The 24442-nt window shown below is 45.4% G+C and overlaps 1 protein-coding gene across 1 annotated transcript in view; it reads right to left on the bottom strand.

Moving 5' to 3' along the window:
- Positions 1-24442, bottom strand: part of SHANK3 (SH3 and multiple ankyrin repeat domains 3) — a 346038-nt gene that overhangs the window by 128946 nt on the left and 192650 nt on the right. Inside the window, exon 14 of the mRNA XM_032196507.1 lies at positions 13811-13924. Within this exon, the coding sequence (XP_032052398.1) occupies positions 13811-13924 (114 nt within the window). The remainder of the gene's footprint in view (positions 1-13810; positions 13925-24442) is intronic.

Here is a 24442-nt window from a genome sequence, read left to right as displayed (position 1 = left end):
CCTGACCCCAACAGGACCACTTGTGATATGCAAGTTCCTCATGTGGCTAATGGCAGGACAAGCACTACTGATGGCCTCTAGAGAATGACTAGGATCCCATCAATTTGAACTTCATCTACCTGCACAAAACATCTTCCTGGAGCAAACTTCCAGGACATTTTTACATGCCAGCTTTGAGGACAGGCATCTGATCAAGAGCAAGTCTCTACCCTCAAGTATTTGGTTGACTTCATTCACCAACTACCCAGCATCCTAAAGCTGTACAAACACATGCTGCAAGGTGTGAAAGACAAAAAATTAAGAAGCTAACTGAGAAATGCAGGGAACTAGATACAGAAAGGATTTGTGACCGTTTCCTCTAAGACTGTTGAGCTCAGAAATGGTGGGAAATGCATAATACAAGAGAAGAGTACCAGAAGATATTAGCAACTAAAAATGATACAGTTGCTTAAAAAAGTCAGAAATTCTAACTCACTGTGTGAGCTAGTATCAAATACAGCACTGGAAATGAATATAATATAAAACAGACTGAAACTGTCGTGGTTTAACCCGGCCGGTTCTAGCTGAAACCAGGACAGAAACAAAAGTGATCATAAGACATTAACTACTGCAACTTACATAGTATCAACAGACAAAGCAAAAAAACTTACAAAACTGGAAAAAAAAGCCAGTGGTCAAACATCCAGATGGCCATAAAAAGGGCTGACTTGTTTCAAGACTGAGTTACGCACAGACAAGCCTGCATTCACCATGCGATGACCAGTGCCTTCCAGCAATGAGAGCAATGCAGAATTCAGAATCAACATTGTCACTAAAGTCATTAGCCAGAATTTCCTCTCCTCCCAGGCTACAAGGCACAAGCAGCAGCAATGCAAGTCTTTGTTCCAGTGAGCCTCTCGCTCCTCATACTCTGCAATGTCAATAAAACAATTCCGCTAAATCCAAATTCTTTCTGTAGGATACTAAATAGCCTTGCTTTTTGTTGTTCTTTTTTTCTGTTCTTTAAAAAAAAGTAATGCTATGGACTTTTTTCCCCCCTTTTATAAGCTTAAACAAATAAGCCCAGAAGAAACCACTTCAAGCAACTGCCTTGTTTATATTTCAATTTCCTTTGAATTCTGAACAGTTCAAATGTCAACCTAAGAGTGCTTTAAGACAACTGCATCCTTACTCCTTGGAGACATAGTGCAAGTGAGATAAATGGGCTAAGAGTGCTAGAGCATTGCTAAAAGGTTCATAAGTAACTGTCACAAAAATCTTGGTGCTTTGTACTGTTCCTTGATACGCTCTGCTTGACCTCAGTACTCCTACAACCCTCGCTTAAGGAATGGGGAACGTTCAGTTCATGCCCAGAACATTTGCAGTTCTGGTGGTTTTGCCTTGCTGGGCAGCTGAAGTCCACTACAAGCGCTCTCTCACTCCCCCTCCTTAGAAAAGAGGGAGAGAAGAAAGTAGGCTGGAAAGAAAAACACTCATGAGTTGAAATAAGGATAACTTAATTAAAGGGAAAAGGAAGAGGGGGAAGTAAAAACACAAAACACAGAAGCACAGAGCAAGAGAAAAGAAATTGCTCTTTACTTCTCATCAATGAGCAATGTTTGGCCACATCCTGGGAAGCAGGGCCCTGATACATACAGCAGTTGTTTGGGAGGGCAGACGTCTCTGTATCAAGAGCCTCCCCCTTTTCCCACGTTTTATTGTTGAGTGTGACACCATATGGCATGGAATATTCCTTTGGTCGGTTTAGGGCAGCTACCCTGGTGATGTTCCTTCTTCACCTCTCGCCTACCCCCAGCCTGCTGGCTCTGGGGGGCTGAGGGAGTCCTGATGCAGTGTCAGTGTTGCTCAGCAGCAGAACACACCGGTGTGAGACCACTGCTGCTCTAGCTACACGCAGAGCACAGCACTGTAGGGGCCGCTGCAGGGAAAGTTAACTCCATCCCAGCGAGACCCAGTACAGCATGCACTACCTGAGCCTGCCCACTGAAGTACCCATGATAGATGCATGTTTTTGCTGCTAAGTGGTCAAAACAGTACGAAGTGTTCTGTTATCAGCAATATTATGGGAAAGTTGATCTGGTGCCAAGACTTGCAAGTTTTTGGTGGGGGGTGGAAATCAGCAACTTAACATATAATAGCTTGAGAACCTAAGCAGCACTTGGGATATTCATAACATTGACCTTTTTTCTTGACTGAAAGAGAAGGCTGCCAGCTGAGTATCAGATTAATTAAAATGAGGAGGAAAGTTCAGAGAAACAAAAGGGATCAAGGTTAAAGGCAGCACAAACAGAAAAGAAGCCTACTATGAGAAGCAATATATTGGATACAGGATCAGTCTTTTGGAAGAAAGTCAGAGAAGTGAAAAAGAAATTAAGGGGATTTTTAGAACATTCGTGTAAGTACCCAGAGGACTCGTTCCCACTTCATGTACAACAAGAAATACACATCAGAGGGGAACGCAGTTCTGCTTGCAATGCTCGTTGGTGCACCGGGCCCAGAGGGAGATGAGAGGTTATCTGAGCTCTTGTTAGATGGTTTTAATTTGCATGCTCCTCCAGCAGCAGCTGGCTGGCTTTGTCAGTCAATGCTCCATAATCTACATCGCTATTGTTACCAGGTCTTCAGCTGTCTCTGCACATGCTCCTATGCATTCATGTGCTGCTGCTCCCGTAACTCCAGCCAAGACAGTAGTCAGCTGCAGGAAGCTGAACACGAGCTTCCTACCCAGGCATGAGAACGTTCCAATTCCATTCTGATAGGGAATTGTCACCTTACAAGTGGTCAAAGGGGTAGAGTAATTTCTCTCCAGCCAAGAGACCACAGTAAAAGCAGATATATTTAAGTATCAACAAACAGGAAACAATTTGAAGCTGCAGATCTACCCTTACCACCACTTAATGTGAAAGTAAACGTTTATAAGGACAGCGCAGGAAGCTGTGACAAAAAACAAGATACGCAACATCCACTGGCCTTGCCTCGTGGGGCACCAGCCATCCCGGTGCCGCAGGCAGGCACGACCTGTCTGCAGTGAGTATCTGCTGGCCGCTCCAGGCTTTTGCTCCCCTTGCTCCTCCCGTCCTAAGCCCAAGCCTCCTCCAGGCTGCCCGGGCAAAGACGTGGAGCACGAGCATGCCGACTGCCTGCTGGCTCACACACAAGAACGAGGCAGCTGGTGGCCAAGCAAGGAAGGCTCCAGTCCAGCCCACGCTGAAGTCTTGTTCTCAGGGACCAGTAACTGTATGGCCTGAAGGAGGAGACCGAGCTCAAAGCCAGAAGGTGACACAGAAAAGTTCCAGCAGGACAATTTACAGTGCTTGAGCTGCCCCACGGCTGCACCCCGGGTGCAAGCTGCCACACATCATCCTCTGAGCAAGTCACCTTCTGGTTCATGACCCACCACGGGCACCCATTGCGCAGGACTGAGGTTCAGGTCTGCTCCTGGCATAGCTGCAGCAAAGCCGCCACGTGCCCCCCTTCTCAGCTAGCATCCTGCCACTCCACATCGAAGAGCTAGAGAAGTACAACAGGCACCTTTCTTGCACAGCCTCCCAGGGCTGGGCTCCACATCCAAAGCCTGCTCTGCTTTGACTCCCGGCTTACTGCCCCAAGGCAGATGTTTCCCCAGGAGTTCCTTCCCCTCACATTCAGTCTCTCAGAACCAAAACCCACCCAGAAATCCCGCAGCGTGCACACCCAGTGCTCACTGCTCTGCCAGGGTTTCTTGACAGCTGTTGCAACTTTAGCTGATGTGTTTTACCCTTCCCTTTCTGCTGTCCATATTTCATCTCCTAGCACAGTCCTTCTTAAAGCAAGCAAAGTATTCATTAAAAGCAATGGTTGCTGAACCAGGCTGTCTGTTACAAGCTAGGTGGGTGCTATGTGCAAATCACTACAACCAAACCAAAGAGACATAAACCATACAAATGGCCTCTGGGGCCACCAACAGCATCTCAGCTGAAGGACTACAATTCCACACCAGTCTAACACACCATCCATTCTCACTATGGATGAGGCTATTATCACCAATTAGTTCAAGATGACTCTACTTTCACTTTATCTTAAAGTTCTCCAGAGGAGGATCACCAGGAATCAAGGCAGACTATAATGCACCAAGAAATTGAAAGAAAAGGTGGCATAGATAACTCACCCCTCCATACGCAGGACACAGAGGTAAGTTATGAAATAGACACCACAGAAAAACAAGGCGACCTCCCCAAAGGCTGGAGTAGACCTCCAAGAGGAAGATAAATTTACTGCAGGATGTTAGAGAGCTGTAACTCATTAGGGTACCAAAAGCCTTCACAATCCTCCTCCGCCTCCGCAACCTACGCATTTTTATCACCTGAGGTTGGCAGCAGAGAGAGTGAAGAACAACAGTGCCCTCTACCCTAAGAAACAGCCAACAACCTCCGTAACTTCCCATCCAGAGCCCAGACAGCAGGGACAGAAACTGCCCCGCTCTCCAAACCAGGACAGGACTCAGAGCAGGACCTGGCCAGTGGTCGAGGTCCAGACCAAGTCATGACACAGAACTGCCCTTTTGGCACTGAAGCCCCAACACGCATACAAACACTTTATGATCTTCAGAGATGGTGTGCTCTGGTGTCTCTAATGCACTGAGACAGAAAATACTTTTTGACTCCCCTAAACACCACAGTGGGAATGGATTATTCAGGAATAGCGCTGCCTACGATTTTTCAATTCCATTCTTGTATTATTTGCTCTTTTGATATCTACACTGGTTAACTTCACCATGATGCTCTCATTATTAAACTTGTAAATAATGTGAAGTATCCAGCAACTGATATTACAATTTCAAATCACTTCTTACATAAGAAACTTGTTTCTTGAGGAAAAGGTGGATCAAGCTCTTAATTTTTTTTTTTCTTCCCACAAGAGGAAGAAGCAGTAACCCTTCTACTACCTCTACTGCTACCCAGAGGTACTGAGGAAGTAACCAACACCTTCCCACTGTAAGAGAGAAACCATCCAAACCTTAAAATTATTTTTCCTTTCCCATAAAAAGAAGAAATGAGAAAGACTAGTTCCACTAGGAACTCTGTTATCATGCTTTCATGTAATAGTAGTTTAGGTGCTGTGATGACGGAAAACAATTGAAAATCTTGCAACAAACAAACGGGCAGACAAGCAGCAATAAGGAAGTCTCTGCCATTCCATGTGAAGCAGACAGTTCACCAGACATCAATGACTACTCTCATCCTTCTACAGGAATCAAAGTGAGATAAAAAAGGAAAATTCTAATAAGAGCATGCTCGTGGCACAGTTATTATGTACCGAGGACTAACACAGCTCTTGGTCAGTCCCAACCTCACGTAACATGCTCTCTGCAACCTAGACCACGTGCCCTGGTCAGCAGCAGCAAAAATCCAAGCCTGTCAGGTCTTTGCAGCTTTGTCTCTTCATCTCCCAAATGGTGAAGGCCCCGTCGTCCTTCTGCAACACCTATCCTGGAGAGCAATTCTGCAATGCGCCCACCTCCTGGTCCCATAACTGTCTGAACCAGGGGCACTATCAGAGCATCTCAAGTCTCCTCTTCTTTAGAGGGAAGGGATAATTCTGTTCCTGAAAGGCCAGGGAGCAGCCACAGGGAAAAAACAGACCCAGTAGGTTTGTAAATGCTCTTCAGATACAGCCTAAGTCCACAAAGAATTTCCTTTGCGTTTCTCTCCACAAAGACAGATTTGTATGTGTAAGCAGATAAATAGCACAGAGTGTCTCTTCTAAGAGATGTTACATTATCTCCCCAAACAAACAGAACTTGAGAGGCAAATAGCAAGGTGATACCAAACAGTCTTGGATTTCTACCAAGGCCAGGTTCCAGGCTTGATGAGCACGGGAGAGCTTATGCTCCATTATCACACCTTCTCCCAATCCACATACTGTGACAACAGGCTGCTTGCACATATGCATCGTAAGCATTTGGTACGTTCTGCTTCACAAACCCAAACTTGTCCTTTAGTTTCTGAGTATCATTCCTCAAAGATCAGTGAGCTCTGTATAGCAGGTGAGTTGTTTCACTACTACAATTAGGAGGGGGAGAAAGAGTCAACATTTACCACAATAGATGATTTTGAAAAATGCAAGGGAATGAAGCCATGGAAGAGAGACAACAGCTCAGGGTGAAATGACCCCAAACTGGACACACACACTTCCATAGGATTGCAACATCACAAGGTGTGATAAATAAACTTGCACTTTCCAGTGCCAGCATCCCAAGCAGACTGCTATTACCATATGTTCCTCTTCAATTTTAACCAGAGCTGCAGCTCCTTCTTAGAGCTTCTATCCAGACCACAGTATCAAGGCTACTCTGTGACTGACCCAAAGCAAGAATTAATTGTGTTCAAAGCAGAGGCACAGACATTTCAGTGCCAATTTCAGCAGAAAGTTGTCCAACAAGTAAAAAAAAAAAAAACAACACACCTAGGTTTAAGAAAAAACAAAAACAAAAAACCTTACATTTAATTCCATATATTGCCAATAGCCCCAGCCACATTACTGAAATTTCTGTGCGCAAGCTTTACATGTCTGGAGTCCCTTGATTCTCACCCAAGAAGAAATCCCATATTCAAGGTTTCGGTTCCTTAACACAAACACGAAGCCTGCCCACAGTTTGAATTTCTCTTACTAGAAGACCCAACTCCAAAGAGCGGATGTATGCATGTGGGGAGAACAAGACCACTGTGAATTCAGTTTCCTGGGGACAGCAATAGAACGACAATGAATTTCAGATCAGATGTTAACAACTCCTTATGCTGTAGCACTAACACCTCCTATGTGCTGGAAAGGCACTGTACAAGACATCCCAGACTTGTCTGCCTCCTTCACACACACGTTACTCTATACTTACAGTCATCTCCTAAACCACTAATACACCTCTTTCTGTTGCTTCAACAAGTAAAACGTTAGCTTGCAACAGAAAATTGTCTCAGTAGTTCAGTGCAAGATCCTGCAATTTCATCCTGCTACACCAACTCATCCAGCTTTTCAAGTAGAATGTCCTCAACTCCTGTGATGTCACAAGGAAACATTAGCAACACATTCCAGTTTTCTTTTGGCCACAGCTACTAGTGAAAGCATTTAACAGATGAAACCATTAATCAGCTAGTGACAGATGACAAGCTTCTAGTGCTCCCCCACACTTCCTCCACCTTCACTAATAATTTCCCATGACACAGTTAAGTCCTGTCCTGAAATCCAAAGAAGCGGGGATGATGATATTTCTTTAGCCAACACAATCAATCACCTTTAGCAGAAAAACATACCTGGGTAAACAATGCTCTGTCTTACTCCTTCTCTCATCTTGCCCATTTTTTTCTTCCCTTCCTTTAAAAACTGTCTTAAAGGCTTTCCAGCTGTCAGAGCACTGTAACTCAGTTGCCCAGAGTGCTCTCTCCACCCCAGATCTACTGTCACTTCAGCAGAAGCCTTCACTAATGTACCAGGAGTTTTACATAATACCAGTACTTAAAGGGGGCCTACAGGAAGGCTGAGGAGGGACTCTGTCAGGGAGTGTAGCAATAGGACAAAGAGTCATAGCTTTAAACTAAAAGAGGGAAGATTTAGGAAGAAATTCTTTACTCTGAGACTGGTGAGGCACTGGAACAGGTTGCCCATCGAAGCTGTGGATGTCCCATCCCTGGCAGTGTTGAGGGCCACGTTGGATGAGGCTTTGGGAAACCTGGTCTGGTGGAAGGTGTCCCTGCCCATGGCAGGGGTGTGTGTGTGGAACTGAATGAGCCTTAAGGTCCCTTCCAACCCAAGCCATTCGATAACTCTATGATTATTTCTTTCAGAATATTGGTGTCCCTTGTTTGTTGGGGGCCACAAGGGAAGGGCTGCTCCCAAAGTGGAGGAAGGCTGGGAACCCAGGGAGACCCCTCCACCAGCAGGGTAAGGGCCTCGCTGGCCAGGGCCTGAGCAAGGCAACGAGGGCAGACCCAGGGATGGTGGCCAGGTCTAACACGGTGTACTATGAGTTGGACAGTGTAACAGCAACAGGGCAGGCCTCAAACAAGCTAGAAAGCCAATCTGCAGTTGGTGTTAGGGTCAGGTCTAATGATCACTGGTCAGGCCCACAGTGACAGGGCAGGTCTGACGTCAAGCTGGGACATCAGTCTGTGGGTCACAGTCTGGGTCAGGAGGGTCCCAGGCTGTCTGCAGGCATGACTATGGCTGAATTGGAGACCAGGACTCTTCCAACATAGCTTGGAGATTTCAGCCCCCCTCTGAACTGAGCTGAAGTAGAGCTCCTGGGCCCATGGGCATGGGACAGAGCCCCAGGTGAGGCTGATCTGGGACATGAAGGCACATTGGTGCTGTTGCAGCCCTGACACTGTTCTCCCCAACCATCAGCATCAGTTCTGCCTTAGCCTATCATCCATCCAACATCCTACCCATTTTGACACTCAGGCAAGTGTTCTGGTAGACCCGGAGATTCATCTCATTAACTTTGATCTTATCTCATTCTTGCTGCTTAACAGCTCTACTTCCTCTTTCTTCTCTTAAAATTCTTAATAGTTAACTTAGCCGTGTTTTTAGCAAGTTGCATATTATGATTTCAGATCCCTCTCATATAGATTTCTTTGCAGATGAATCCTAGTCTCTGTTCTCTGAGCGCTTTGCTTATCCAATTTCTTTCAGACAATCACATTTGGATTCTCTACCTGCAAGATTTTGGTTCTCCCTGGAATACATGCCAGAGATAGTTTTAATACCATTGACTTAAAATATTCACTTAAAATTCCACCTCTGTTTTAACTTGCTGCAGATAGTCAATTCCATTTACTTCACTACATTTGTCTTCATCAGCTATAAAAATCTAGACTGTACCCTTACTACCAGGATATCTTACATTATCTTTTTTTTTTTTTTTCTCAAAGCAATTTAAAGGTTTATGCTATCTCTGCTTCTGCACAGTTTATGTACCACATGTGCCTCCCACGCTCAGTTTCCCCTTTACCTCTGTCTTTCCTTAAGGTGCACATGTGCTGCTCTGCCCCATTCTCACCCCTTGCAGCTATTATACTTCCTGAACCACTTGGGGTTCAGCTTCTTTCCCTCTGTGCTCAAGAGCTGGCATACACTCATCTTACTGGCCACCACTGATTTCACTGGCAGAGAAGAAAGTCTCTTTTAAGAGCAAACTGCCTGCTTCACTGCTGCTTTCACCTGTCCACCCAATTCCTCTCATGTTCCTTTAGGCAAAGATATGTGAACACCTATCTGATTTTCCTCTTGCTGTACTAAAACTAGCAACACAGATAACAGCCTATCCAAATCAGCTCCCTTCTTTCCTTGGTTTCAAACCACTTTGACCTCTGGCAGAACAAATGTGGAGGCAGAGCCCCTTCATGGAGCATGCTCTCTGAATGCTTTCAGTGACTGAACAGACAGCGATGTACCAGCAGCTCTGGGAACCACCACCACCACCTGCATGTGCCTGTGGCATTGCCACGCCAGGTAGGGTGCTTTAGCTCTAGCAGCTGCCATGCTTCTCCCTACCTCACTGATGATGCTCACCAAGCAGCTCATGTTCAGTGACCTGGCGCTCTCCAAACCCAAACTTTATGATTCCTGGGGTCATACTAGGGGCAGGAAGAAGCATGCGAGGGGGGCGTACACATGGGCACTTACAGACAACCTCTTTTTCTGTTCCATTTTAGTCAAAATTCCATACGTATGCACACAGTGAAAGACTACCTTCCCACATCACATGGAGACAGATCTGCAGACTCTCAGGTACTGTGAAGGTGCTGCCCTTCACAATGAATGAATGAAACTGCTTGACAAGCAGGAGTGGGAGCATGTTCCCTCCAGTCCCAAGATCCACCAGTGCCTCTGCTCTAGGAGACAAAGGTATTTCTCCCCAGAATCACAGACGCAGCTTCCACTTCCACTGCCCAAAGGCAGATCTATGTGACAGTCTCATAACCATCTCAGAGATGGGTAGACTTGACTGGGTGGTGTCTGTATGCATGTTCTTACATCTACAGAGCTCAGACTAACAAACAGCCATGAGGACCAGCTGATTATCTTGATGCTGTATTGACAGAAAGACAAGGCCTGTTTCAACCACATGGAAAACACAGATTAATTCTCTGACTCCAATACAAATGTCACACCTCTTAAAGTACTCTATAGGCTATGGCGTTAGAGGAGATGCTGTTGAAGAATTAAAGTGTATAATGATGGGACTGATGACTAGAACCTGCATCTCCTCTTGGGATATCATAATGCCATAAGAAAGATCACCTTTATGGAAAGATGACTGAAAGCAGATCTCTGACTCAGTAGGGCCACAAGAAATGAATTTAGAACCTAAAGAGTGAATTATTCAGCAGAGAAATTGTGTTTAAGCCCCAAAGGATTTTAGTTTCATAGGAAAAGGGAATATTTAAGGAAAACTTCACTGGGAACTGAGAAACTTAAGTTTCTGCCTTGGGGCCAGAAACTGAGGTGGGCAACGGGACATCTTCCTTTTAACTCCACAAACGCTGCCGTGTCTACAAACTGTGGTCTGAGAAGGAAGCTCTGACCTAGAGGTACCTTTACAGGAGAACATGGCTCATTAAGACAGATCAACATGCAGCTCATGGCCTTTTCCCTCAAAGCAGGAAAACACATGCAGGTTAAAGGAACATCCTAATACCATCTCTAAAATGTCAACCCTGGGACTTGATCTCTGAATTTCAATGAGGATCACAATGAATTTCCTTAGCTACTCTCAACCTTGTGAAAGTCATCTTCAATCTGTCCCAACAAGAGTCTAGTCAGATATCTGCCATGTAACCCTCCTACTTTCCTCAGTCTGTAAACCCAGCTGGAAATATCTTTAAGTTTGACATGGCTTTGTTCCCTAGCAATTAACAGTCAGGTCAAAACCTTTTATAGGGTCATAGAATCATCTAGGTTGGAAAAGATGTTCAAGATCATAAAAAATCCAAACCATCAACCTGACTTACCAAGCCCCATCATTAAATCATGTCCCTTAATGCCACATCCACACATCTCTTAAATAGCTCCAGGGATGATGGAGGATGCATCCCCTCCAGGGATGATACCTCCAGTGCAGCAGGAGCTGGGAGGGGACAGACTCAGGACAGAGCGAGAAGCTGAAAAGTCCTTGGCTTAGTGTAAGCACTTATCTGCAACAATTAAAACATCAGTGTGTTAACAACATTCTTCTCATCCTAAATCCAAAACTATCACCCTACCAACTAATAGGAGGAAAATTAACTCTATCCTAGCTGAAACCAGGACACTTTACCACTTCCCTGGGCAGGTTGTTCCAACACCCATTTCCTCTATGAGGAAATTCTTCCTGACATCCAACCTAAACCTCCCTCGCACAACTTGAGGCCATTTCCTCATGTCCTATCACTTGTCACCTGAGAAAAGAGACCGACACTCCTCGCTGCAGTTTCCTTGCAGGTAGTTGTAGAGGGTGATGAGGTCTCCCCTCAGCCTCCTTTTCTCCAGGCTAAACAAACCCAGCTCCCTCAGTCACTCCTCATAAGTCTTGTTTTCTAGTCTCTTCACCAGCTTTATTGCTTTCCTCTGCAGACACTCAAGCAACTCAGTATCTTTCTTGTATTGAAGAGCTCAAAATTGAACACAATATTCAAGATGTGATCTAACCAGTGCCATGTACAAGTGGACAGTGCATAGCCCAATCAGCTATCAGGCTATACTGAAACTCATAAAATAGACCCTTTTTCTTTGGTCTTGAGGGCAAGCAGCAGAAAAGCAGCATGTCCATATAGCTAAACTATGTCTGTGCACAATCATGATGGTGTTATCCAAGCTACCTACTGCAAACAAACTGTGTCTGAAAAATTGCATCCAAGCTTTGTCAGGAAAAATAAAAGCTGGCAGAAGCCAAAACCATGTCAGGAGACACAGTACGGACAACTGGAGGAAAGTGCTCACACTTCTGCTCTAGTGCCTAGGCACCTGTACTATGGATCTGGACATTTCACTACACAAGTTCAATTTAACACAGACATGGAGCATTCTTTAAGAAAACACACAGCAAACATGAACTCCTAGACAGAGGAAGGAGTTACCACATTAACCACTTAAACCACATTGGTAAGTGTACTCTCTCAATTTAGCATCACAAAGGGAAACGGTAAGTGGCCCTGCAGAGTACAGCTGCAAAGCAAGTATGAGAGGGAGGAAGGTGGAATCCCCTCAGTAAAAAGTCCCAACTCATCAGCTTTAACCGCCTCTGGAAAAGGAGGAATATCCCATTCAAGTCTTTATTGTCATCAAGTGTTTCCCACCAGCAAAACAGAAATATTTACTTCACTTCTAAGGGATGCAGAGTTCAGCTGAATTTATAACACTGTGATCAGTCAGGATCCCTTGCTGCACAGGACTGTGAAAAGACAAAGGCGATCAATGACATACACTGAAGCACTTACAAAGATAAGTCAAAGAAAGAAAACAAATGAGCACTGGGAACACAAGCTGGAACTTCAGGCAGGCGAGCTAACAGCTGAACAAATGGGGAGGCTGAGTGGAAGAAAAGCTTTGCTGATTAGCCCCTGCAGCATGCAGGTTCGTAGTGCCACCAGCGGAACACCGCTCCCACTTACACCTTCCACAGCCACCAGACCCAGGTCCCAAGGGCACCGAACGCACTCTGCACAATGATTGATGTGCAGGCATCCCAGAGCACACCACCCGCCACGTGGTTGTCACAGCACACACAGACTTTGTGGCTCACTTATAGTATCCAAGCGTCCTGGTAGAGAGAGGCCTGATGGTGTGCACATATACATTTAAAACTCTCAGGAAGAACTACGATTACAGTAAATACATGACTTGAAATGGTAACAAGCTTCCAGAAACTAATTAACACTTCTTGTTTTGTAAAGCTGGAAACTTATTTTATTAATTTTCTGTTCTCTAACTTTGTTTCCAACTCCACAGTCAAAATTAACTCTTGCTTACCACAATCCATCTGATTAATATTAAAACTCATTTAATGTGCAAAGTGAACTTTGCTGAACTTCTCAAGTCAGGGCCACTTCTCCCCCCTTGTAAGTAATAAATTGAGGAACAAAATCTGGATGTTCTCCTCAGTTGCATTAGATGTGGACAAATTCAGGTCTGCCAGAAGCATCTTCCACTCAGCTCTGAGGCTGGGAGAGGAACACTGCCCAGGCAGCTGTCAGGAAGCTGTGGTGATACAGCCCACAACAGCAGGAAACCTAGTAACTTACTGTGACCTCCAGCAGCACCGTATGTCTGGCACATGCAATTCACAGCTGCTCCCAACACTGCTGTCCCAAGGGCTGCTGTCCTCCAGGAACAGCCAATTCCTCTTAGGTTGTGACTGGCACTGAAGGTGGAGGGTCAGGAGTGCTATGGCTGAGTCACAGCCATTTTTAGTATTTTTTTTGAACCAGAACGCATGTAAATTACTCAAGATCTATCTAGTGTTTTCCTTTGAAGGCTCCTACAATGCACTGCTGAGTTTGAGGTTCAGACCAACAGTCACTGCATCACCGTTAAAACCTCTGCAAAATGAACTGATGATTGCTGTCCTCACAACAGTACCACGCCACTTACATGAACCAGTGTGTCTACTACTGGATGTTAATGCACGCAGTAGAATGAGCTAACACCCTGAGCAATACAGTTCATAAGATGTATTCATCACTCACTGCAAAGAACGGGCAAACACCGAGTGTGAAGGAAATTTAAAATTGAGACTTCTGAATTTCTGGGGCCATTCAGTGCATCTGCTGAGAGAGATTCTGATCTAAGAGCAGCTTACCTTGCCGTGGATCATACTGTCGCATCTGCACCTCCTCAACACATTCTGCTGGGAACCAGCCAGTCCTTCCTTTCACGGTTCCTTCCCAAAAGCCACCTTCGCCAATACTCAGCACTGTGGGAAGAAACAAACAGGTGAGTGAGAACGAGGAGCACTCAGAAAAAGGGAAGGCCAGAACAACCATCCTGTAGTGTTAAGTCAGTGGAAACATGACAGAGCAGCGCACAGAAAAATTCCCTGGGGACACACATGGTCTGGAGGAACAAAGCACCTCAGGAAACTTCCCAAAGGTTTTCTTGCCCACATCAAGTAGAAAGAAAGTGTAGAGAACGGCCTCTGTGTGGCCATGTGATGGGAACATGAACGAGCAGACTCGCACCATCCGTCGTTTTACCAAGGATCGTTGACACAAGGACCAGACCTAACAGGACTCTGGTGAGACAACTCCCAGGAACGCTACAGACTGTACCTTCTTACATCCTCAGAGCAACAGAGAAATCACAGCTACGTAAGGAAAATGAGGTGCAGAGAGGGAAAGAAATTGGGCGATGACAGGAGTCACCATGAGAACTGGGGTGTCCTGACAGGCCCCTATTCAAAAAATAAAAAATAAAAAAGCTATTTCACTCTAAATGAGACACCAAGCACCAAGGTACTTCAATGTCACAGAAAAATTCTCCCAACCCATTAAGACTTGTTTTTACTTGCTCAAAGCTTAGAGAAACAGAAAGGAAGTCTTGAAACGTGCTCTGAAGATTAAATGAACTCAGAGTCAGGGCAATTTTAATCGAGAATTACATCACCAGTGTCCTCATTAAACCAGGGAACTATCAGCTTGAGCTCCTCACCAACTGCTGTCTGAAAAAGGATGTCTTCCAGGTAGCCAGGATCCAACCTACTGAAGAGCTATGAACAAAACCAGCACTTCGTATTACACCTGAAAAATGAACTTGGGTCCAATGCAGACTAGCCAGCACAGGGTCTGCTATGAAAATCATTACCAGCAAATGTGTGCTGGCATCTCTAAATGTCAGCTGTCATCTCTAAATTCCTTGCAACTGGATCCCCCACACCTTATGCTACCAGGCTCTGCAAGAAAGATTTGTATTGTTTTGGGACATTTAAAAATGCATCAAACATGACCATTACATTGCTTACGGCCACAGAGAAAATGATTGTCTTTCCCAGAGCATCCAAGCAAACAAAAATATGTGCAAGTGGAAAAAAAAAAAAGTGAGAATCATTACTAATCTGTCTGGATGTTCCCCATTTCTGTATTATATCCCAGAATGCCCAGATATTATCCCTGTTTTACCCAGAAAATGGCCAACGAGCACCTCTCCCTTGAATTCAAGCACTTACAAGGCCAATTATTTGCACCATCTTGATGCAAAAAAAAAAGTGGAGGGGAACAGTTCTATGTTTTCTGGTTATTGTGGCTCACAATGTTTGTGAACTAATGTGTTATATGTAGCCTACAAAATGCTACTTAGATCAAGAGAAACTGCTGCACATCACCCAAAAGTGATAAGCTTTTGATGCTTCATTTGGAAAACACTACGATGTAACATTCGTAATTGCAATTCATTTGATATTCAGACAAAAACAAAAAACAAAACAACAGAAGACTTGTAACATCCTCGAGTTCCTGCTGTCAGAGTGAAATCCCAAATGATCTTCAAACAATTTCCTTAGCATTACCTGGATGGATAAAAAAGTACTTAACACCCAGGCTATGTCACTGAAGAGATGCCCCTGATTAGCAGAAACATGGGGTTCCCTGGACTTGCTTTGAAACTTCATCAGCAGCTATAAAATCCCCTACTCCAAAGAAGGGGCACAAACCCAAGGATAAGCTCCAACTCAGTAGGATGTGTCTTACCGGCAAGGATCCACTGAACTGAATTCTGAAGCTCCTTCACAAACCCCTGAGCAGCAGGTAAAGTAAGTCTGATATCGAGTCTATGTTAGATTTGCATTATCTTGTACTTTTTCTTTATAGCTGTTTCTCCAACTTTGTAATCAGAACTTAACATTGTGTCTTTGACAGCATGAAGCTCAACTTCCTTTTGAGCTTGCCTAAGATCTAAAACATACTCAAGTGAATTTGACAGTTAAAGAGAGCTGTTTCTCCCAGAGGTAGGGACTATAGGTTGCAGACAAGTCTTAGGACCCGTCCCAGCACAAATGCATTCATCTTGGAAGCAGCCGAATACTTCCTCCAACCACCAGGCAGGCCCCAGTAAAAGATGAAGAACCTCCTCTGGCAGATCACCAAAAAGGCCTTTTGGCAAGGGGATGACAGTGACGAGGCAACCAGCAATGGCAGGGAAGCCTTACTGGCTCATTTGTCTAAGTCTGCACTGCGAATAGGCAGAGTAAGCAGTTATCAACAGTTACTCAGCTCTTGTCACAAGAAACTAAGTAAATGAAACCACTGCTAAAACACAATCCCAGGCAGCCAGATCTTTGATCCTCAGTAGGAATAGCGATTGAGATAAATTTTGAAAACATTTGTACCACGAGGCTACGCAAGCATCCTGTGATTGTGAATGCTGCCAGAGCTACACAAGTAGCAGTTACTGCCCCTCTTCTCCATAAGAATTCTGCACAGTTTCCAGTGCCCTATTGCTCCTCCTCTCACCACTTTTAAAACAAAACCAAAAACTTAATACCTCAGAATGGGCTGGGTGCTCTGCAGAACACACAGAAGTGCCCCATTGGAAAGGGAAAGCCTCCACACTCAAAAGGTCTTTTCAGTTCATATTTAGCAAACCAAGTGCCTTGAGGATCCTATTCAGCTGTAGGTGGAAGTGTGAGGCATTTTACCCCAAAAGGCTATCGAGGCAAGGGGGGCTGGCACTCTCAACTCACCTCTCCGGGATGTCCCCACTTCACTGCAGTGCTGGGTAGCGGGGGTGAGGCAGGAGCATCGTGCTCAAGTGACCACACCGCTGTCTGTCCCCTGCGTCACCCTGCTGCCCTCCACTCTCCCCAGGGTCTCTCACTGCACCTCTAGCATTCAGGCTTCAGATGTATTAGTTGTTTTCTGCTCCTGCTGTTTATCTCTACACAAAGCACCGTGTAATTCACTCTCCATCAGTATTGGTGTCTCCCTGGTCAAACCTCTTTTTTTTTTTTTTTCTTGATCCAAAATAGCAGTGGCCCCATCCACTCAGGTGTCACGGGAGTCACTGCTGCTATTCCTGGGTACCCACCCTCTCTGAGCAACATGCAAGAAAGGAAAGGAAAGCTATCCTAGGTAGGTAAGGAAAACAACATAAGGCTTAATGTCCAGGTGGCAGATTTATAGCATTTTCAGATCAGGAAAAAGAACGTACAGTTAAGCATAAAGCACCGCATCTTACAAAGGGGAAGCTGATCCACTGGCACAGACCATGGCTGTACTGCTAGCCTGGGATTTCTGTTGCTGGTAACAGAGGGGACAACTTTTTTTTTTTCCCCTCCCCTTTTTAACTGGATTAGTTAACAAATACACCATTCCGAAAATATACTCCTGAACTACTATGGTATTTGATATCCCAATTGGCAGAAGGCACAGACATACCCACACTCCTCAATGTGCTGCCACCTCTCTAATTCAGCTGTCTTCCAGAGCTGCACAGACAGCACTATTGGATTTGTCCCTGCACCCATCCACGTAGTGCCCATGTGTCATTCACAGCTAAATCCAGATACGAGAGTTACTCATAAATTACATACTCCTCCATGCCAGCCACAGCAGATTCCCCACAGAAGAGGAGCTTCATGATTGCCTGTATCTAGGCACTAATTCTATAGGAAGCAAGGGAAAGACAAGAAGCTTGACTTACAAGCCAAACAGTAGATTCGTTTAAGTCTCTTCTCTAGATCCTTTCTTGAGATGCTAATACTCCTAATGCTCCCGTTCTCCAAAGGCTGTGATGTTGTCACAGTTTGAAATAGATCTAAATCCCGTATTATATTTCCCACTGCTCTTGTCCATGCATTAGAAGTTCTGATAACACTTCCCAGTGGAAAATTCCCCATCTAGTACTTTGTATTTATAACTTCCAAACCACCTCTTTAAGGAAGAGAACTCATTCTGCTCTTCAGATTCTCCTGTTCTTGCATTGTTATGCTTTGCTCTTCACTCACACACTGCTTCTCTTTTAAGATTTTCTATTTCTTGAGGATTGCCAGCACCAAGCTGAACACAGATTTTAAGGAAAATAGCAAGCTGAGTCTATTCTAATGGAAGGGAAACTTTAAAACTTGCTAACTGGCAAAATATGGATTATGAGGCCATTAGAAAGACAAGGTCAAGAGCCTTGCTCAAGTCAAGATAAACAACATCCTCTGCTCTTCCTACATCCAATAAGACAGTCACCTCATTGCAGAAAGTCATCAGCTTGGTAAAGCAGGATTTCCCCTTCACAAATCCAGGCTGACTACTCTCAGTCACCTTCATTACACCATGAGGACAATCAAAGGGCTGGAGCACCTCTCCTATGAGGACAGCACAGAGTTCCCCACACCTTCCTCCTCGCCCTTCCTGAAGACAGGGCTGACATTTGCTTTTCACCAGTCATCAGGAATCTCTCCCCATTAACACAACCTTTCAAAGATAATTGAGACTGACCTTGCAACATCATCAGCCAGATCCCTCAGCACTCCCAGGTGCATCTCATCAGGCTCCATGGGCTTGGATGCCCAGTTTGTTTCAGTATTCCCTAACCTGATCTTCCTCCACTGCAGACAAGCCTATCTTGGCACGGACTCTCCTTCTGGTTTCAGGGGCCCCACATTCCTGAAGGACTTGTCAGTGAGGACTGAGGCAAAGAAGGAAGCACCTCAGCCTCACTCAGCTCATTCAAACTCTTGCTGCATAAACATTCACCTTCCTTAGGAAGCAGGGAGAGAAAGCACGAGTTTGGGGGCAGGCAGGGAGAGGAGCAGATGGGTGCCAAGGAGCTCTGAAGTTACAGCAATTCATGCCAGGCACAACAACAGGATAGCACTCAAACCCAGCAGCGTGGATTCAGCTGGACTTCAGAAGGGCCTGGCTTGAAATCAGGGTGTCACCTCGCAGCAATCCATCCGGCCAAGTCACTCAAAAAGCCTGCCTCATTTTCTTGTTCAAAATCATGCCTTTCTCTTGTAGTGCCGTACTCAGAAGTCCTCGTGAGCCCAACTTGTCTGTGACAACCACTGGTCCCTGCAGGGGCCCCAGACTGAGAGGGCAATACCACAGCATTCAAGAGAAAGCTGGCGCTGATGGGAGAAGAGAAATAAATGGTCTATTGTGGGCTACAAATCATTGATGCAAGCTGGGCAACAACCAGCTCTGAAGGTCACCGGTAATTTGAATAGCTATAAACATGGTAATGAGGCATACACCAAGTCATGTTGCAATGCACGCATGAAATACTTAAATACACTTTGAAGAAATTAACAAACAGAAAACAGACTTGAAAAAAAGCTCTAAGACAGATTGCCGTCTACCTGCTGTCTACCAGTGTTGTGCTATACTGCCACTTGCTCCACCCAAGCGACTGATGCATTGAGTTGAGTTTGTCTGCCAGCTTCCTTTAGCCTGCTGCAGGACCCTGGAGGAAAAGCCAGCTGCCGAAATCACTCTGGCTTTCTTTCAACCACTCGAGGCATCTCTTGCTGCTCTCCGGTTTAATATCTAATGCAGATATCCTTGCCCTTCCCTTCAAGACAAAAGTCTACCATCCACCACTGTTCTACCATGAACTTGACCCTACTTTCCTCCATCCTGCTATGAGACCTTACTTGTTGACAAACACGTCTTTCAGACCTTTACATGCTGCCTCCTACACACTCCACTGTATCTGCAAACACCTCCCTAGGACGATCCACTGAAGCATTCTTCAGATCTTCTGGAAAATGTCCTACTGAAATGATGCTTGTTGATCCCAGACATCTGGGAATGACAAGGCAGATGTCCTGACAAAGGTTTACCTTTTTCCTTTGTTTTCATTCCATTGTTTTCAATTCCATTTTACCTTTAAGGGATAATATATAAAACAGCTCAGCAAGGTCAGCTCTTCAAAACCACCTCTTTGCACCCCGCATTTGCATTGTCAGCTGTTCTACTGCTTGACTCTACAACCTGCAGAGCTTCAGTTCCACAATTTGGTTCTGTGTATTCTCTGCTGCATACCACAAAGTGGGTTTCCAACCTGACAGGAGCCTAAATGCTACCAGGATATTCCATTTCACATGGACTAGCAACATCACAGGTGGCCAGGAATGCAAAATTCCTTAGTTTGTTCCTATCACCTCTGTTCCTCTCTTTAAGGTTCTATTTTCCTTGGTTTCATAAGTTTCAAGACCAAAAAACCAAAACAAAGCAAAAAGAAGAAAAAAAAAAAGAAAAACCCAACATAGTGGTTTTTCCAAAGGGTTTTCCCTTACTTGAGTCCCCTACACACTGATACGCATGGAGTAATTCCAAAAGTTGCTTCTTACACAGTCTCTCAGATACAGATTTGACTTGCTTTGATTTGTTATTGTTTCCACTCTATTAGGAAAGTCACTCCGAGCATCCAAGCTGCTCATTTATTCACGAGCTTGGGCTCAGGCTGTCATCTCACTCACTGCTCAAGCAGAATCCTCCTCTCCTGTTCTGTCTCCCAGGACAATGCATTTCTGACATTTCCCTCTCCTGGTGTATTTGTGCAGGGATCACTCCAGCATGTGCTGGCGATGCAGCAGACACTGGCCAATTTCCCTTATTGTTTGCTCATGAATGATGTTCTCCATCCTGCTCAGAGGAACACGAGATCTCTCTTCAGCATCTGATATTTTTCATATAAAAGGGATGTGTGTTGCCATATTCCTCCTCCTAGCTTCTCCTCGATGAGTCCTGAGGATGGCAGCATGCCTGGCAGCACAGCCAGCAGAGTGCTCCAGTTCCAAGGCTTGCTCAGGGAGCCACACGACCCAGCCGCACTGCTTCTGCAGGAAATCCACTGGAATAGGCTGCCCACAGACCCTTTAGACTTTGCAGTTGGTGGTATCTTTTAAGAAATGTTTTGATCATCATTACTGTCCAAAGTCATTGTTGCCAGGAAAGATGAGCTGGAAGAGCAGGATCCACCTCGTTGTTGCAGGGTATGTGCCTAGAGGGCTTTCCCCAAGGATGACCTGTGGGGTCACCTCTCACACACCTGAAAGTCTCCTCCTGACAGGCAATTTAGGTGGGAGCTGTTTGAGACCCAAGCCCTCCCCGGTGGCCTCACAGCACTACTGCCACTGTAGTTCCTCCAGCATGCCCGTTAATTTATTATCCCTTTTCCTAGATGGAGATGCAAGACAGATGTGTAACAGAGTTGCTGACCAGTTCTACACGTACAGCCAGCCCTCGTGTCAGGAGGTCCCATCTATGTTCTATTTGTCACCCCAGAGCTAATGACACAGAATCGGAAATTCGTAACATACTGTGCCTGTCATCTATTGCAGCACATTAAAATCCATCAAATGAGTGATTTCATGGCAAAGCCCAGGTGAACACTGCCCTCAGTCACAGATATGCAAAGTCCCTGTTGAGGGGAGAAGCTGAAAGGACCCCAGTTATACCACTGGGGCCAATGCAGCCATTGAGGACGCAGACATGACTTTCCACTTGGATTCTGCCGTGCTGAGCACAAGTTGCGGCACAAACATAAAACAGCAACTCAGAGGACAACAAGGAAGACTGCAGGCCCTGCTGCCTAGCCTTTATTTCATTTTTTACAGCCTCCCTCATCCCAACGCTCACCCACAGGTCTGACAATCTACCCTTGGGACTTCCATGCTAACCTTTGCAGGGGTCTCCCACTCTTGCCTCACAGCCCAGGTTCCCCACACTTTGCTCTCAGGAGGCCTTCAACCCCAACTCCTCACCAGTTCTGAGAGGAGCCTCCTTTGTCCTCCTCTGCAAAGTGGCCCAGGCAGCATTCGGGGACAGTCCTGCTGCTCCCTGTGCTCTCCCTGATGCTGCAGCACAAGGCTGCTTGCCACAGCTTTCTCTAGGCTGCTCCAGCCCGGTCAGTCTTGCCATTTCCTTCTGCAGATCCTGGGACTGCGAGATGCAGGACCCCGGTGTGTTCCCATTGACCCAACCAGCCTCACACTCCTGGTCAGCCTGTTCAGGCATTACGGCTGACATCTCACCTGCTGTGTTGGTTCTGTGGGGCTTTGTGTCCTTCACAGCTGTCATGGCCAAATTATTTGATAACGGGTTAATTTAGTTTCAGCGTCCTGAGGGGCAGAAAAACATCAGACTTCCCATCTCATGCACTGAGCTACAAATAAGGGACAAATCAATTCTGCTTGTTTTATCTATTAATAACTATCCGGAAGCCATTTGAGGGGGACAGAAAGATAATCTGTTCAAGAGTTTCAAACCTAGCGATAAGGCATATCTCAAACCCAGAGGCATCATACCAGGCCTCCGCAACAGGCAGCGTGTGCTGATGCCCTGAGAGGGGTCTTGGCCTTGGGTTTCAGAGACTTTCCAGAACTGCTGTGATGCACAGGCCATGCAGAAACAAAGGCTGGTTCCTGAAGCTGTCCAGACCATATAAGATGCCCTCAGTGGTGAGGTAGGAAGACTGATGCAGCACTCACGTTTCTCTCAAACCCAGTATGTGACTCCTTGAGACATCCCTGCAGTGGTAGGAAACCCACAAAAATGACCACCAGGGTCTCTTGTTCTCAGCACTACGGCTCTCTGTGCCACAGGGCACCAATCCCCCAGCACGCAGCCTGGCTTATAGCTCCAGATTAGTTACAACACGCAGCTTCCCAGTGTGGAGGAAGCCATAAACTTGACTGCAGCTAAGATCTTATTCCAGTCTATATCCAACTCTACCCCATGACAGCTGGTCCCTGGAAGTTACATTACAAGCAAAGAAACTCCAAAAGGCTACAAAATGAGGCAAAAAAAAAAAAAAAAAAAAAGGAATAGGTAGCCTGATGTCACTCCAAGCCTAGATGCACAGCACACCATGGAAATAAAACCATTACATTACACTCTTGTAATCCAAGATTAAGTCGAGAGGAAATTGGTGCCTCTGTTGTACACAGGTCTCTAGGCAGTTTTATTCTAAAACAATTTCCCAGCAAACAAGAAAATATTGCCTCGACTTACACAAGAACTTCATGTCCTCAACAATCTCTCATGTCGCCTGGGTATTAAACAAAGCGCCCTGCACTGCTTGAGAGGCTGACTGGGAGATGACAGTCTCTCAACCACACTTCTTCACCTTCATGTTTTTTACTTCTGAGCCACTGCTGTACTAGGGACCCAGAAAAAAGGAAGCTGCCAGAACCATGCCAACAGCACAGTTTTGCTCAATGTCAGCTGTAAATTACTGACGCTGAGCTCTCAAAAATCACCAGTGACTGACCCATTTTTTGGTCAAGTCCCTCATCAGAACAGCAGTGTTATGCTATGACCTTCAGTTGGTTTCAGAGCTCAGACTCTGCATTTCTTGCTATTGTTTTCCCACACTAGGAAAGGTTTCTCCTTTCCTTTTAATTTGCCTGTGACTGTACTGAGCCACATTCAAAACTGGAAGCAAGCCAACCACAGAGTCTTGCATAGCTTTAAATCCTTTGCCCTGAGCCCTGTTAACCCCCAGCTCAACTTGAACACCCGAGCATACTGCTCAAGTGTATGCACACAGCCCAGCAAGCCTGAATAAGTCTCATATGCACAGGCTACATATTCTCAAGTACATAATTACTTGCACACCTGATACCCAAATCCCAGGAGCTATGTTTGCGAACCAATGTTAGCGCTGTTAGTGTGTTTCTGGTTCATCAAGGAAAGCACGTTGCTCTCTTTGCTCTCCAGTGGGAAGTTCTACACGTATACTGTGGCTGGACCCCCTCCCAGCCCTCCGTATGTGCAGAATTCTCCCAAAGGCACTCCACACTTATCTGCTATAGACCCTTGCAAGTCTGCTGCAGAAGAGCTATGTGCTTTAGAGGTGATGTTCCACCCAGGCCTTGCCTTAACATAACACGCTTTTCACAGCCAAACTCCTCAGCACCTCCCATCGGGATGATCCTGCCCTGGTGTTCAGAGCAGTTTATCACACCTACCATTCAGCAGCTAAATGCAGGCACTGCTTAGCCATGCCACTGTTGGGTTAAACCATGACGAGTAGATACAAAGCTTCCTTCACAAGCCTCCCGTCACTCCTGCACAAACAGGCTTTGCTGTTACTCCATGAAGGCCATTTGTCATCTTTCAGCCACAGCTATCTCCTACCTACATGACTTCATGGTAATAAAATACAGAACCAGAGCAAAATAAGTGCATTTTTCTCAAAGGTTACATGCATTATAATATTGAAACATACTGTTCTGGAAAGAAATCCAACACAAAGTGTTAGCTTAAGAATATGGGACAGTTTTGACACCCTGACACAAACATCAGCTTTCCACATAGGTGGAAAGCAAACTGGTGGATTTCCTTGTTACATGTTCATCTCTGAGTTAGCAGGTGCTTTCTGTGATCAGATTCATTGTGCTGACTGATGGAGATCTTAACCAAAAAACCATCAAAGAAAATCACAGAATCGTAGAATATCCCAAGCTGGAAGGGACCCACAGGGATCATCAAGTCCAACT

The sequence above is a fragment of the Aythya fuligula genome, chromosome 1 (assembly GCF_009819795.1).
Source record: "Aythya fuligula isolate bAytFul2 chromosome 1, bAytFul2.pri, whole genome shotgun sequence".
NCBI classification, from domain to species: Eukaryota; Metazoa; Chordata; class Aves; order Anseriformes; family Anatidae; genus Aythya; species Aythya fuligula.
This window is presented reverse-complemented; position numbering and strand designations above follow the sequence as displayed.